This window comes from Amblyomma maculatum, chromosome 1 (assembly GCF_055883805.1).
Source record: "Amblyomma maculatum isolate TAMU_Amacu chromosome 1, ASM5588380v1, whole genome shotgun sequence".
Taxonomy (NCBI): domain Eukaryota; kingdom Metazoa; phylum Arthropoda; class Arachnida; order Ixodida; family Ixodidae; genus Amblyomma; species Amblyomma maculatum.
Genome location: NC_139344.1, coordinates 200,365,065 through 200,381,729, shown reverse-complemented (window position 1 = coordinate 200,381,729; position 16,665 = coordinate 200,365,065). Strand labels below are relative to the sequence as shown.

General features: G+C 43.1%; 1 protein-coding gene across 6 annotated transcripts in view; it reads right to left on the bottom strand.

The window, feature by feature from the left end:
- The window catches only part of LOC146205356 (transcription initiation factor TFIID subunit 4-like), a 90,804-nt gene that overhangs the window by 23,761 nt on the left and 50,378 nt on the right, over positions 1–16,665 (bottom strand). For all 6 annotated transcript variants that reach the window (XM_084590014.1, XM_084590016.1, XM_084590018.1 and 3 more), the window contains 8 exons: positions 14,675–14,716; positions 13,708–13,842; positions 13,539–13,634; positions 10,476–10,595; positions 9,384–9,473; positions 6,921–7,043; positions 6,692–6,838; positions 4,967–5,151 (listed from right to left, as the gene is read on the bottom strand). In XM_084590014.1, the coding sequence (XP_084446140.1) occupies positions 4,967–5,151; positions 6,692–6,838; positions 6,921–7,043; positions 9,384–9,473; positions 10,476–10,595; positions 13,539–13,634; positions 13,708–13,842; positions 14,675–14,716 (938 nt within the window). The remainder of the gene's footprint in view (positions 1–4,966; positions 5,152–6,691; positions 6,839–6,920; positions 7,044–9,383; positions 9,474–10,475; positions 10,596–13,538; positions 13,635–13,707; positions 13,843–14,674; positions 14,717–16,665) is intronic.

Sequence of the window (16,665 nt, the reverse complement as noted above, 5' to 3'; positions counted from 1 at the left end):
AAGCTGCTGCGCAGGCGCCATGACGTGTTTATTATTTTATTATACTTTTGGCGTTAGCTCCTGCAGTGGCGGGGAGTGAACTTGGCAGACAGCAGCAAATGCTGTTTGAAGCAAACGCTGCTAAAAGCCGGCGTCGTGATTCCAGCTGATCGTGTGCTTTCGACGTACAGCTCTTCTCCAATGGCTGTTCTACCCATTTTCTTTCTTGCTCTAACGCTCGTCTTAAAGAAAAAAAAGAGACTATAGTTAAGTAGTGCGCATTGAACTAATTGATTCATGGATGCAAGGATGGATGACGTAATGAACTCTCTCCCTCAAACTGATGTAAATGTAAAATAAAAAAAGAAATGTGGGTTCATTATGCGAGTACATATATCGGCCGCTTACCATTCGGAGCGTTCAAGGAAAGTCTGTATACACAATGTGAAGACCTATCTCATAAATTTCACAAAAAAAAAATCACTAAACTTCATCACATTCTTCCTCTGGGCAATGAAGCTGAAAACGCTGATCTGGATCCTGTCCAGATTGTCCAGGTGCAAAAGGCCCGTGCCCTCACATCACCGCAACAACGTCGAATCAAACTGAACGCCAGCTCTGCAGTTGTGTATGGGTGCATTTCATAGCAATCACAGTGGTGGTCATCATCACTTGAATCGCTGTCCTCGTGAGTGCCTGCAACTCCCGCCACAATGCCATTGTCAACGTCGCTGTAGACGTTGACAAAATCGTCAACTGCGATTTCGGGCGGGACGGCAACCGGAAAACGTAAGAGGTCGCAGAATGCCGGCAGAGGCTTCTGGAACTTCTGGACATTCACCTGCAGCCACTGCAAGACCTGCCTTGCGAAAACAACTGACCACTGTGTTCCGTTTTACGGAGTTCCAGGCGCCAGTGATCCCTTTAATGGCCCCCAGCAAGTCAATCTTCAGATCGACTCCCATTCTAAGATTAATTAGGAGCCACTGAACAAGTCTCCTTTTGTAGCTTTATAATGTCAAGTGGCTGCAACCTCGCTGTCATGTTAGATGGAAGAAATTTCAATTCTATATGCTGCAACCCGCACGTGGTGTGATGGGCCGAGCAGTTGTCGACGAGAAGACAAACTCGGCAGCCTGACTCACTTAACTCCGCGTCCCATGCCTGAAGCCATTCAGAAAAAGTTGACACGTCATCCATGCTTTCCTGTTAAAGCCATAGCGTACTGGAAGCTGCTTGCAGTTTTTGAAACACCAAGGTGACATGCTTTTCCCAATCCCAAATGGCTTTAACTTGCAAAATCCATCCATATTTGCCACAAGTAAAACAGTGATGCGACTTTGCTCATCTTCCCTCTGTGACATGTGCTCCCTCCGAGGCCAAGCGTCTTGCTTGGCAACATCTGCCAGAAAAGGCCAGTCTCATTCGTATTAGAGATTTTTGCAGGAGAAAACTCCACAGCGATCTTTGGCCACTCCTCGGAAAGTTACTGTTGCATTTCCTGGCTGCTGACGCTTTCACTTTTGCCTGAAATCACTTATTCCACGATGCTATGGCGGCTTTTAAACCTGTGCAGCCACCCAGTTCAGCCATAACCGTTTTCCTCGCTGAGAACAGCTGCGAATCATTTTGCCTTTTCCATTAACATGGGCCCATCTACAGGGATGTTTTTAGCGTGGACCTCCTCAAACTATGAATGAAAGGCCTTCTCAACTTTCTCAAAAGCTGCAGGGAGCGCACGACATGCTCTGCAGCGACTTTGCTCCCCTGCTTTGAGCTTGATGTCTTTTTTGTTTCTGAGCAGCGTACTTAAAGTGCTCCTTGCAATACCAAATGTATCTGCCACCGATGGCTTCCCACCCTCTTCAACGCTCCGTATAGCCGCCAACTTGGTTGCAAAATCCAAATTCTTCCGCATCTTAATGTCCGCACCTGCCATAGCTTACGCAATGCCGCACATTACCCGTCGCACACAAAGGGTTCACCATGCGCACTGGAGAAAGCGTCCGACACGGTCAGCACGGTAGGGCAGTGGTCTGACGTTCTGTCTGCCACGCGCTGAGCTGGCCTGTCGGCACATGCGTAGTGCGTGCTGTGCTGCTGGGAGAGAAGCTCGGCAGAATTTTCCCTTCCACCACGTTTTCACACACCCATAAAAGAAGGAAAGAATAGGTACACCCTTGCGCTTCGCTCTATCCCGTTGTTTCGCCTCTCCCCATCGCCACAGCTGCATTGGCTGCGTCTGCTCCGTAACGACCGTCGTCAAAACAGTTCCCTCTCGTTCCTTCACGCACATGGCTTGCAAGCGTCACGTGCTTCCGCGCTGCAAACAATTCCCGCAGATGTGCACGCCTCTGGGGAAAGGGTGTGGCGCTGCTCTAGACCGGCCATCGCCGAATCGGTTCTCTCTCGTTCCGCACGTGGCGTGAAAAGCGTCATGCAGCAAACGGCCCAGGTTTATAGAAGGCGCACCCTCCAGTGCGTGGTGAGGAGTTCAATATATCAAATGACCAGTGAATTGGAGTTCGATATGCGACACAGTTTTTCTATACTTTTACATGGAATTTTCAAGGGAATATTCCGTGAGTTCAATACAACCAAAATTCGAATTATCTATGTTCGACTTTACGGCGGTTCCACGTAGTTCCCTGAAAGTCATACAATCAAGGTTCTACTGCATGTGCGCATGACCAGCGATGTGCTAGTAGTAGGTGCCCAAAAGTGGCGCACAGCTAAGTTCAGGCAACTGGCAAATGTGCAGCAAATGTGCAGCCAACAACTACCGTTGCAGTACTGCCGATGAAGCTGAGAAACTGAAGTGACGCTGCAGCCAAGCTATTTTTTGGTGAGTGTAGCCCTCCGGAGGCATCGCCACCACACTTGCTGTTACAAGCACTTTAAGTGTGCACGTTACAATGCATCTGGGTTTTTTCAAGATCACTTGCCCTGACAGTGATGCCTTGACTCTGCCCCTTCTGAAAACTCCAAGTCAAACTCTGTAAGTGCACTTTCCTGCACACGAATCATTAGCTGGTACTGTAGAACCCCCACTATAGTAAACTCGGATATAGTGAAATCTCGGATGCAATAAAGTGAAACTGAAGTCCTAGTTCAACTTCTATAGATGACTGTACAGTTTTTCCCCTTTATAGTAAAGACATTTTTGGTAAAAATCGGTTATAGTAAAGTGCATCTGGCCGCGGCGATGACTTCCCACGAAATTATGTTGCGTGTGTGCATTATCTAGAATCATGAGAAATGTTTTTTCTGACAAAAAAAAAAAAAAAATACAGAGCGAGCATTTTATTTTTTAATGCCTTTACCACCAGACTTAGCAGCACTCATGAGAAGCTAACTTTACGTAAACCTTGGAGCCATGAGAGAAAGCATGCAGTGCGTAAGAAAAAAAAATAGTGCAGCAAGAAATAGGGAAGGGAAGAAATGGCCAAACATTTGCAGCATGATGCAGCATGAAGCAGCGGTAGCAAGAACTGGAGGCGCAGCATGTGCCGTTTTGCAGCACTTGCCTGCATTGTGCATTTCTCATCTATTGCCTCTCAAATGACAGAAACAGCAAAAGATGACGCCGTGTTCATGCAAGGCTTTGGTTTTCACATAAAATCAAACTGAGTGGTATTCGTAGCTACGTTGCCTTCATGCTTAAGAGGTACCGTCTTTGCCAAAAGTAGCCAGGCTGCATGTTTTGCTTCTCACTTGTATTACAAAGCCAATAAGGATTCCCACTTTATCACAACTAGTTAAGAATTGAGGAGGTGTGCTCAACTCTGCATCGCAGAGATTTAGAGCTTCAGAAGTGGTATGAATGTGCTACCACATGGCTGCGAAGCAGATCCTGCAGCCTGGTTACTTTTGGCAAAGACGGTACATCTACAAGATGTAAACAAAAAAATCTTATAAGTGAAAAAAGAAAATGGCCCGAAGAGAGATAAGAAAGATTAAAAGGTGTTTTGAAGTAATTTTTCATTAAGCAACAAGACGTATTTATTAAGTAGCCATTTAATTGCCAGACAGCATCTTTAGGAACATGTCATAACTAGTAACTGATATAGTAAAGACACCCAGATATAGTAAAGGTTTTTGTGGGGGTCTACTGTAGCTGATAGATGATAGAGCTCCCAAGGGAAAAGTTGCAAACACGAAGCAACAAATGCCATAGGTCTGGGTGTCAAGTTTGTAATAAATTATGGAAGTGCAAAAAAAAAAAAGAAAAAGAAACATGCTTTCGCATTGTGATTGTCTGGAGAGGGTAGTTGGCCATCTTGTAAATGCATGTGATACACGGGAAAGCGCAATTGCGAAAATGTGCATAAGGTCCAAACCTAGTAGTGTCCCAATGTGCGTGACAAATGACGAAGAAGAAAGCTGAGAGGATGCCTTTGAGCTTTATTCTAGACATTTTAACTCGAACTCCCAATAATTTGCGTAGATACTGTAGCTTTGGCAAGGGTGGATTTATGAAAGTTGGCATGGCATTCGATTTCTGCTGAATATTTGGAAATTTTCTAATACCCAAATATCAACTTCTGCAATCAAATATGAAATCAATAACAAGTGTATTCGATTGACATTTGAAATTGGCAAATAACTTGAGTCTCTTCGTCATGTGTCACAGCACACAAGCACCCACTGCTTCCATGCAGCGGTGGCAGCTGCACTATTTTGGCACCTGCCGCTGAAGAGGTGCACAGTTTTCCTGAACTTTTCATGAACTCGACCTGCATGATGTCTGCATTTTTCTAAATGAATGGCGAAGTGCAGCACCACAAGAACCAGTCCATGTAGTGAGCGCAAGTGAATCCAGAAACAGAACACCGAAGAAAACATGCTTGGCCACTGTAAATATGGCTGCTTCTTTACAGTTATTTCAGAAAGCATATATAAAATGCCAATAAGAATTTTCTTCTTTGAAACACTGCCTAAATGTACAAAGTTTAACTGGTTAAATATAGCAGAGGCATACACGTACCTGAGTGAAGAATATGTGCGCTTCTCTTTGAGCGCAGTGACGGGCGTCCTAGTTGCCACGGGTGTGGCCACTTTCGTTTGCAATGCTCCAACCGTGGCTGGTGACAAGGCTGCCGTCAAGTTGCTTGTCTTAGCCACCAAGAGGCTCTTTGTACCAGGAGGCACTACAGTTGTGGCTGGCCGAGGCTACACAACACAAAACAAAGGCCATTCACAGGTGAGCAATTGATTTGCTGGGAAAGAAGTGTTGCAGCACAAAAAAGGAACCACTTTCACTTACCGCAGAACTCATGAAATAAGTGCTAACTCACAGTTTCACTACACTTTAGCTAATAGCTAACACTGTTTACCAAGGTGCTTTTTAATGTCTGTTTAACTTTCTACACTGTATTCCAATTCTGAACATCCATGCCGTGTTTCTTTTTCAGTATCACTACTCCTCAGTGGTGCCTTCAGCACTATGGGGTAAAATACATGAAATTAATGAAATGCCATCAGTGCACCCTTGTACAAATTCCAGCCTTTTGTGTCTGCACCTTGTGTGAAAGCTGAAATCAAGAAACACAGAGATCCAAAGCCAATAACGCTACAAAACAAGGTCATTGAAGCAAAGCAAGAACTAATCAGTTCAGTACAAACCAATCAGAAATGCAGGCTAGAGCCTTCAGTTTTCATCAATGGAATGAATGCTTCGAAGGCCTTTCATTTGTTTCATAAAAAGTTTGAACTAGTACAAGCTGCTGTTATATTACCAGTTTTCAAAATGAGATCTGAAGTTTATAGGTTTGCATTTCCCCTGCCTATTTGCCTTTTTAATGGTGTGGCTGCACCATAGTACTTCATTTCACTAAAAAGGTACTGCAATGCAACTTTCTAAGCTAAAATGAAAGCTAGGAGCATAACGATGAGTTGATCAGGCATGCACTAGAAAATCAATGCAGCTGACAACAGTTCTATTTTACCTAAGCATGTCTTCTTTACTGAGTGAGTGATTGTAGCAGTCCTCAAACATTTGGCTTACCAATTTAGAGACTTTTTAATTGTCAAAATTACATAAACACCTGGATTTTGTGTTGTGACACTGGCTAGTACCAGGACCTCAACAAGTAAAAAAAAAAAAAAAAATCAGTAAGAACTAAAGGGCATTTTTGAAGTTATATGGTAGTTCTTTGAAATCTTCATTCTAAATCATCATTATCAGCCTGCAGGGCGAAGGCCTCTGGCATATTCCTCCTATGAACCTGATCCTGTGCTAGCTGCATCCACTTGACCTCTGCAAACTCATCCGCCTACCTAACTTTTTACTGCCCCCTGCTACGTTTTCCTTCCCTTGGAATCCAGTTTGTTACCTTTATTGGCCATCGTTTAGCCTCTCTTCACACTACATGCCCTGACCATGCCTATTTTTTCTTCTTGATTTCCACTAGACTGTCATTAACTCGAGTTATTTCTCTGACAGTCTGCAAGTTTCCTATCTCTTAGCGCTACACCTACCATTTTCCGTTCCATAGCGCTCTGTGTTGTCCTCAACTTACGTAGAACCCTTTTCGTTAGCCTCCTATGTTTCAGCCTCATAGGTGAGTAAGGTTAATATGAAACCGTTATGTACCTTTCCTCCTCAGCGATAACGATAAGCTGCCAGTCATGATTTGTGAGCGCATGCCAAATGCACTCCACCCCAACCTACACTCAGCCATAAAAAATTCCAGCATGGATAACAGCCTACCGTGACCATCCGCTGGTGTTGAGCAAGAACATTCTGGATGCCTGCAGTGCTAGCCAGCTGCGCTGCCAGGCCGCCCGTTGTTGGTGCCATCACTCGTACTTGCGTAGTTCCATGAGGCACTGTTGGCCGTGCCACCCCAGCCACTTGCTGTGTGCCAAAATAAATCAACTTGTTTCACACTAGCACAGGCAATTTCGCAAAAGGACATTGACACTACAATGCCACATACCTGGATATTGGGGATAATAGCAGGTGTAGATGGCAATGTCACTGCACCTTGTGGTGGTGGCCGCACTCCTTCAATGGTTAGCTCTTTCGTCATAAGAGAGTGCCGCAAATATGGAAGGCTTTTCTGAAATTAGCAGCAAAGATTTCACATCAATGCTAAATTTCATTTCCAAACACAATGGGAACATCATAAATCTGCAAACATTCAAGTATCCCCTAGGACCTGAGGCAATACTCTTTGGGCAACATGATTTACTTGGTTTGGTTTGTGGGGTTTAACGTCCCAAAGCAACTCAGGCTATGAGAGATGCTTTAGTGGAGCATTCCGAAAATATCGACCCCCTGGGGTTCTTTAACGTGCACTGGCATCGCACAGCACATGGACCCTTTGCTTTTCGCCTCCATCGAAAAGCGGCCAACGGGGCCGGAATTCAATCCCGCGTCTTTGAATATGATTTACTTTTGAACTGTACGATGCAGTACTTACAGCACCCAAACAAATAAAAAAAAGCCTTGAAAGGTGAGTGTAAGCATTCTCCTCACACTTGTAGACATTAAGAGCTTTCAATCTCTCATAGACAAAGTGGTATTACCTCTTAAAGTAAGATCTCTCCTCTAAGCTGCCTCTTTACCGACGAAAAACTGTGCCAACTATGCTGCTTTATCCCATGAAAATTAGGGATTAGTCAGGTTTGGATGAAAATATGGAAGCATATTAGTAAATGAGTACATCGAATAACACATTCCACTTAACATTTTGGCCATTCGTACACTGCTCAGGTGCAACAGTCAAAATATGAGGTGACTGAGTGAATGGTACCACAGATGAAATGCAGTCATTCAGGTGACAATATAAAACCATGACGGAATGAATGAGTGAAACAACTTTCTCATGCTTCTTGTAGTTTTAACTGTGCAGAATATGAAAAGCAGGTGACAATTATAACAATTCAAAACTGCATTCCCCTAGTGAACTTACATTGTACAAACAGTTGAAATACAGTCGAACCCGGATATATCGAACTCGAAAGGGGATCGCGAAATAGTTCGGTATATCCATAATTCGACGTACAAAAATCGGCTTGTGACGGCACTTACGATGCCAAAAAACGACACCATATTTGTCGCGTGATCAACCCCCTCGCATAATGAACCCACCCTCCACTTTTGCACCCGAGAATTTGAAGAAAAAAAAAAAAGCGTTATGGCCAGCTCGCTCACATGCAAGCGATTGAGGGATTTCAGCGATGAGCAGCAGCGACAGAGCGAAAAATTTCAAACTTGTTGGAACTGCGTCCCCCTCGCTGCTCGAGCCACCCCGGCAGCTCAAAACAAGGTTTCTGTGTAGCGGCGGCAGAAATCGCGAGCGTTTTCGCTTGCATGTCGATGGCGCGCACGTCCCTCCGTTTCGGTCCTCTCATCCACAGCTCATTTCTTGGCAGCGTGCCAAGATGCTGCGCAGCGATAACGTCGGGGCGCGTTTATCTTTTGATAGCTCCTGCAGTGGCGGCGGGGAGTGAACTTGGCAGAGTGCCCGTGAAGGCTTGATTGCACAAGCCTGGTTCGATTTATCCCGCCTCACGATCGCAGCAGCTGACACGTGCCTTCGCTGATTCATACATGCAAGGATAAACGACTCCCGCAAAAAAAAAAAAAACCCTGCCGCTTCTTAACGTCCGAACAGCACAACGATAAGAAAGAATGACTAGAAAAAAATAAAAATAAAAAAAAATAACGAGAGAGAGAGAGAGAGAGAGAGAGAGAGAGAGAGAGAGCTGTTGCTTTTTAACGTCCGCAGGCGCCATAGCCACGTAAGCCGCCGCGCGCAGAGGGTTCGCAACAAACGCTGCAGAAAACATCCGACCCCTGTCTGAAAACGGGCTGAGCTGGCTTGGCACATGCGTAGCACGTGCTGAAGGAGAGAGATAGCTCAGCAAAAGGATGGGCACACCCACGCACATGGCTTGCAAACGTCATGTGTTCGCGCGCGGGAAACGATAATTGCAAATGCGCGCCTTTGGGGAATGGGCGCGGCGCTGCCCAGACCACCCGTCGCCGAACTGTCCCCTCTCATTCCTTCCGCGCGTGGCTTGAAAACGTCACGCGGCAAACGGCCAAGGGTGATGCGATCGTCTTTGGGGAAGGCACATTTTCCAGTGCGTGGTGCAGAGTTATATATATTGAACGACCGGTGAAATTAAGTCCGATATATGACGCAGCTTTCCTATACTTTTACATGGGATTTTCAAGGGGATATTCCATGAGTTCGATATAACCAAAATTCGATATATCCGGGTTCGATATAACCAGGTTCAACTGTATACCACATTTCATTACAAATATTTGCGCGCAAACTTGTAATTATAGCTACATTGCTTGCCAAGCAAGTAACACCACAGCAAGGTGGTCCACTACATAAAGATTATGTCCCCACAAACCAGCATCTGCCCATAAGAAAACTTACTTTTAGAAAAGGTACAAGGCATGGCTGTGGTGAAGAATTGAGCTCCTTCTGAAGCTGATTTGTGAAGTCTTCAGGTTGAATTGTTCCATCCTGAAATAAACAAAAATAATGAAAGGTGGTCAAAAAGAATTCGCTTGGAATCGTTGACTACATCAAGTGATCCCACGCTACCCTTAGCTTAATGTACTGGATCCTGAACTTTGCTAAGCGACAGCAAAAGCATGAAATGACAATACTCACTACCTACATATCCACAAATTAATACATGCTCCATAGAGCATATTAATCAGTCACTGAATGCAAAAAAAAAAAAGAAACCATTCCATCATACAGCTCTCATTAAAACAAGTTTATTCTTTTACCTGACGATAGTTTGACTGCGAAGTTCTCTCTTTTTTCTTTTCTAAAAGGGAAGGAAGTGGACAGCACATCCATGAACTGTGCTACATATACACATAATCCCAAACAATAAAAAAGGAAAGATTGGCGTCATGCAAGTTGAGCTGCCATGCTACTACACCAACCCTCTTGTGAAGTGAAGTTCAAAAATTAAATTTGATAGAAGAATTGCATTACTTGCAAAGCATGATTAGCACACTGAAAACTTCATTATTTTGCTTATCCTGAAACCATTTATCCAAGAAATTTTTTAGTTTTTTTAATAGTTTTCATTTTTCATAGTCCAAGTTAGACTGAATGTGTTGCTTGGAATCAAATTCGCTTATCCACATCATATAACTGCTTGGAAATTGGGAGAACTGAACAATATTTCTTTGGCTTGGGCAGGCCTTAGAATGGGTATGTGACATCAAGCGCTGTATGGTCCAAGGACACCAGAGTTACCAAGCAGGGCTCAGATGGGTCAACCAAAGCAAAGATAACTCAGGCCAGGTGTAAGCCAAAAATATATGGCCTATGCAGTGGTCTAGTTGGAGTATACAGGCTGCTGGTTTTTAAGTATACTGTCTGATAGTCAGCTTAGTTAAAACACTTTAGCTGATAAGGTTACACTTCCACCTGTTTCACCCCTCAACATTAAAGTCCAAAACAATGTTTCTTACTATAAAATGAAATGGTAAATCAACTACTTACAATGAGCCCTTGGATGAGACCCTTGACATTGGAGGCAACTTGTTCAGGTTGATCACTGGCAAGTCGTATCAAAGTGGACAGGAAGTTCTTGCATTTTTTCTTGGCAGTGTTTGGAGACATCTGCAATAGCCCAACCATGACCCTAGTTTCTATATCTGTCTAGCAACTTCACAAACTAAAACAAAAAAGAATACATGAACAAAAATATGCCACTTAGAGAGAGAGAGAGACACAACTTTGACAATCTGCATCTGCAAGCAGTCAAACCCCGCTGCTTCTGTTTCAAAGGTAACAATTGGAAACTCAAACTACTTCATTATTTTCTCATACTTACCATAATTTGAGACAATTCACACACTTGTGGCCTTTGGTATACAATGGAAGGATTAAGGCACAGTGAAACCTCCTTAAGACATACCTTGCAGGACTGCAGAATAACTACACACAAAGCAGCCCCCATATGTCCTAACCAAAAATAGTTCAAATATATTCCATTTACCTGATAAAATATAAAAATTTAAGCATTCTATGGAAGCTTTTATTCACCCAGTGCCACAGAAATCCATTATTCTTGTCTGCCACCAGAATGGCCGTGGAAGCTCTAAGCATGCTGGGAGGACATGCCCTTGGTGGGCGCTTTTGTGACTGTTGACTTCGACTAAACTGTACAGTGCTTAGGCCATAAATAATGTTGTTGTAAATAATGTTGTGAATAATGGGAAGACTTCAAGCTCCCTCACTGAGCAAACGAGGTTCCTTCCTGCATATCTGCACCTAACTGCATGTGCACATGGCACACATACACTGTAGGAAACGACACCAGTGAAACATTTCTACTTTTCAACATGCCACGTAGAAAGCGTTTAAAGCATACCGTTAAGTAATCACAATTTAAATACTCAGGCATTTATACATTTAGAAAACTCTGCAAACGTTTTCTACGTTTATTTTCGAACATAATTTTCTTTTCTTTTTTTTTCTTTCTTTTTTTTTTTTTTTTTTTTTTTTTTTTTGCAAATGTTATTTTCAAGAAAGGATTACCAATTATTTTTGTGGTGAGATAGTGCGGCATTTCTGTGAGGGCAGCAAAGGACACTTGAAATTTATCGCAGCTTTTTGTCAGCAAGTGCATTTTACTTGCCAGTAATTAACACATTAGAGGTTGCGAATTCCTGGTAAATCCCTTACACCAGTGCTTAAGCTGAAGGAGATCTGTCGCCAATAACAAGTAGCGAGAGTTAAATGATACAGTGACTGAGCGAAAGCCAGGTGAAAAAAGTTTTAAAAGGCTGCTGCCATATTATTGCTTGGCTGTTGAACAAAAGCATGGGCACCTCGGTCTGCTTGTTGACGACGGCAGTGGTAGCCAGTGAATCGCACCTTTTTCTGACCGCGATGCATGGTTTCGAGCGCTCTTAGATGCAGTGGAGAAGCTTGCTTAATCAAAGGAATGCCCTGAGTGGGTGATGACAGTGTACAGCATTATGCTAGCGCACAACATCTAACAATGAAGTGGAGCCTCCTACTAGTGAAAGCTCGTTAATTCGAACCCCGATAATTCGAATTTTTGGATAATTCAAACTACACTACTTGGTCCGGCGAAGCTCCATAGAGATATATGTATAAAAAAGCCAATTAATTCGAACGGGAGTCGGTTCTGCTACGAATAATTCGAACTACGCGCCGCCGCATCTGGGTGGCTTGGCGCACATCACGCGGGAAAAAAAAAAAGCGAAACACCTCCGCGATTGGAAGGCATAATTAGAGGCTACACAAGTCCAAAACGGGGACAGAAGATGGAACCAGGTAAAACCATGGAAGAGTGGGTAAAACTTAAATAGCGCCATAACCGGGGCGGCGACCAGCGGCGTTGGCGGAAGGGAACGGCGGCCGCGGCAAGATCAGTGCATGGCCGCGGCGGCAGCTGCCTGCTCTCTCTCCTGCGCAACCTCCGTAGCTCACAACTAAATACTCGTTAATTCCAACCCTGTTACTTTGGAAATAGGGATAAGTACTGTCGGCGCGGTCCCAGCCAACGCCCATGAAAGGCTATGATCTCGGGCGGGCACTATAAACTTTTTTTTTTTTTCGATAGCCATCCATCCTTCCAACCATCCGTTGTCAACGGAAGCACGCGAGTCAGCCGTGATCATGACGCCGGCTTTTAGCAACGTTCGCTTCAAAAGCTGCTTGTGATTGGAGTGGCAGTAGACGGTGCCTGCCCCAGTTGCTCATAGCATGATAAAGCGAATGTACTGAAAACGAAGCTTGCACAACCGGACAAGCGCTGGCACTTTGCAAAGTTCACACCCCCCCCCCCCTTCTCCCCCCTGCTGGAGCTAAAGTCAAATGATAATCGCTGCGCAGCATCTTGGCTCACTGCCAAGAAATGTGTTGTGGACCGTGACAGCGTGAAGCGGAGAGGCTAACGACCAACGCCTTTATTTATTTATAATTTTTTTTTTTTTTTTTTCCAGATTCCTAGGCACAAATCGGGGCTGGGTGGGTTCATTATGCGAGCGAGTTCGTTACGCGACTAAATACGGTACATTGAGTGTAATACAAATAGTTCTTGTCAGTTTTTTCGAGGCCATTCGATAATTTGAACATCGGATAATTCGAACTTTTTTCCCGGTGCCGTGAAGTTTGAATTAACCAGCTTTTACTTTGTACTATGCACAGCCCTATAGGTAGTGGAGCGATACCTCAAAATGCACAACTGCATTTTTTAATGAAATAGAATGTTGTCCAATCATGCCCTTGGATTTCACGCTCTGTTAATCATCTCCATTCCTACTGGCGTGCACAGGAAAAGAATTTTATGGTTAAAACCGGATTCCGAAAATTGAATTTGGTGTAATTTTATCATATTTTTTTCCAGTTTAAACCGAAAAGTACAAACATTAAATATAACTAATACACACAACGTTTGCCAACAATTGCAAAATATGGATTCATTTATGTATGTTGCAAAATGTGCATTTAGAATTCGGTTGTGTCGATCATTTCTGTTTTGCTTCTAGAAACAGTGAATGAACTGAAAAGTTATCCCTACATGCTCACCTGAGAGGGCGTTGTGGCTGCGGTCTGACTGTTAGCAACCGTAGTCTGAATGGAGAGAGGTTGTGTAACAGATGCCGCGGTAGTAGTGGCTGCCACCTGGAAACAGACAAAAGAGCAACTTGAGCCTTTTTTCTGTCCACCCAAACTAGAATTGCTAATCGAACTGTACCTTGACCGTGACCGTCTGCTGTGGCAAAGGCTGGCCCAATGTTTGGATAGGGGTGCTGCTCGGCACTGTAGGCACAATGTTAATACTTGGCTGACCCTGCTGCAAGACTGTGCCAACCATCGGTGTTGCACTGGTCTGCAGTGGAAAGGAGTTCTTTTTTATCTCTTTACTGATGAAAGCATTTTCAAAACCGAAAAAAGAATGAGAGGCCACTTTGTTACTATATAACTCAAGACAAGCACACTACCAAAAACACTGCACAACCGATCCCAAATATATCGAATTGAATTATTGCCTATATCAAATTCTGCATTTCTCGAGCTCCCATTCAGCAAAACCTTCTATTATAGTACTGTCCACTGTATCACTGCAAGGGGCACATCAGATCACTACACCCGCGATGAGTGGTGTGCAGCTAGTATCTAACAGGAAGCACATGGCTGCAAAAGGGGCACCACTAGCTTTGGTGCACCCTATACGCGCTTCTGGGTTAAAGGGAAGCTCAAATGTTGATGTGTTTTAGGTACAGAATTATCAATACTTCAAACTATTTAGCGATCCCCTTCAAATTTGATGTATCTGCAAATGACTGTAATCACTGTGTCAATCTGCTAGTGAGCAATTTTTTCCATAGGCTCCAATTCAAGCAGGACACAACTGTAAAGAGCATCTATTGGGTTACATAACCACAGAAATGAACATTGCACTGTCAGAAAAGGGGGCTTCCAAATGTTGCCATTCCATGCAAACAGGCAAAAACACACTCATCCCTTTAAGCACCTCTAAGTAATGGCCACACAGGCAGAGCGTAGTAGGAGTTTAAGGAATCACAACCCCCCTTCAATTTTGTGAAGTCACAAAAGGCTAAAGTAGTTCTTTTCAATTTGCTTGCCTCATGTTATAAATTCAGAATGTAAAAGCAATTCTAGGCATCACAATAGTTTATGTTGACGACAAAATGGCATACTTTTCTCCCTTGGAGCTGCTGCACAGGCTGTGTCCCAATGTTCTGAAAAAATATATATCAGAGATCACTATGAAACAGTTCATTTGTAAAAGAAAGATGTAACACTGGTTGGTCACCATTTACCCCTTACAATGCATGTCATGTAAAAGAAAGGTTTAAAAAGCTTGCTATTCCCCCTTGATTCAAGGATAAGATATCCTTATTGATAAGTACCTAGGTGTGTTTTCCATATAGCATTTGACAAATCAGCAAAGATGAACATGACTCAAGAGAAAACATGTTGCACAGTGATAGTTGATCTTATAATTACCAAAAATACTCCTTTGCTTATATATGCAATCAAAATATATTCAGAATAAAGTGGCTCCATTAAAAAAAAAAAAAATCTCTCCTTTATTAGGCACAACTTTCGTTCATTACTATGCTTTTCACAAGCATGACGAATCAGTCCTTTATTGAAACGTAAGAAATGAATTAATACAGCATTGAGGATTTTCTGGCTGAAAATTAATGTGCAACGAGACACACAATAATTTAGACTACCTAAGGTTCTTTCATCCTAACCAAATTTTCAGTGCAGGAAAATTCAGGGTGGACTACCTCAGGTAAAATAGGATAACCATGCTTAATGATCACCATAAAATCAGACTAACTATGCACAGTGCAGAACAAAGGCCTCTCCATCTCTTTACAATTAACCGTGACCTGTGCCAGCTGCAGACACCTCCTCCCCACAAGCCTCCAAAACTTCTGCTGCTTCTTACTATGCTTGTTTCTCTTGGAATCCAGTCTGTTACCCTTAATGACCACAGGTTACCTTGCCTTCACATTCAATGCCCTGCCCATGAACACTTCCTCTTGATTTCAACTATGATGTCATAAACTCAAGTCTGCTCCCTGGCCCACCATAGTTTCTCCTTGCCACCCAATGTTTCCTTTCCATAGCTTGCTGCCTTACCCTCAACTTAAGTTCAACCCTTTCTTGTCAGCCGCCACATTTCTTCCATGTGTAACAGCTGTTATATATTCTCCTCCTGAGAAATGCATTACTCGCCTCTTGCAGGATGCTTGTAGACTGCCATTTATGATCTGGAAGTGCATGCCCCAATGCACTTAATGTCTTTCTTGTTCTCCTCCTTAATTTTCACTGTTGTGGTATAGCGTAGATCTTCAATCACTACATGCCCTGAGTAAATGTACTCCTATACTACATCAAATATTTCCCTGCCTAGCGTAAACTGCTTTTCCCTTCCGAGACCGTTGAATAATTACATTAGTTTTCTGCACATTATTTTTAGACCAAAGTTTTGCCCTTACTACCTAGGCCACTGATCATGTTTAGCAGTTAATTCCATCAGTAAAAAACAGTTTACTAAGGTGTTCTCCATTAACAAATGTCCTCAACCTTTCCCCAATACAGATATCCGAATACCATCTGTAAAACTGCAGGGGACCCTGACCACTTCAGCTGGTTATTTTAACTCAACAGAAATGTACAAAACCTAGGGACTTGTGTGAGTATATAGGCACTGTCAGTGAAAAGAAATTAGATTAGATAAAAAAAGAACAAAGAGTCTAAGAGAAAACATATTTTAGGCACCATGAATGAAAAATTTATTCAGACATCCCATATAATGCTCACATTAAAAATAGTTGTGAATTTTTTTTTATAGTAATTGTGTTTTTGTTTCTAGCAATCCTTTTCAATTACTTATCTGCGACATAGGAGGCCACGGTATGGTATAGTAAGCAGGTTTAGCATCCTTAAGCAACACAGGCTATGAGTGACACAACAGTGGAAGGCTCCAGAATAATGTAAAATGCAGTGACATCATACAGCACAAAGGCACCTGTTAAATTTTGCCCCCATCAAAACGTGGCTGCTACAGCCGGATTCAAACCCAGTTGTGAAAACAAGCTTTGATACAACTGAGACCCATTTCATTTTGAGATAACTGGCAAATGAAAAAAAGAAAAAGAAAATCAAAATT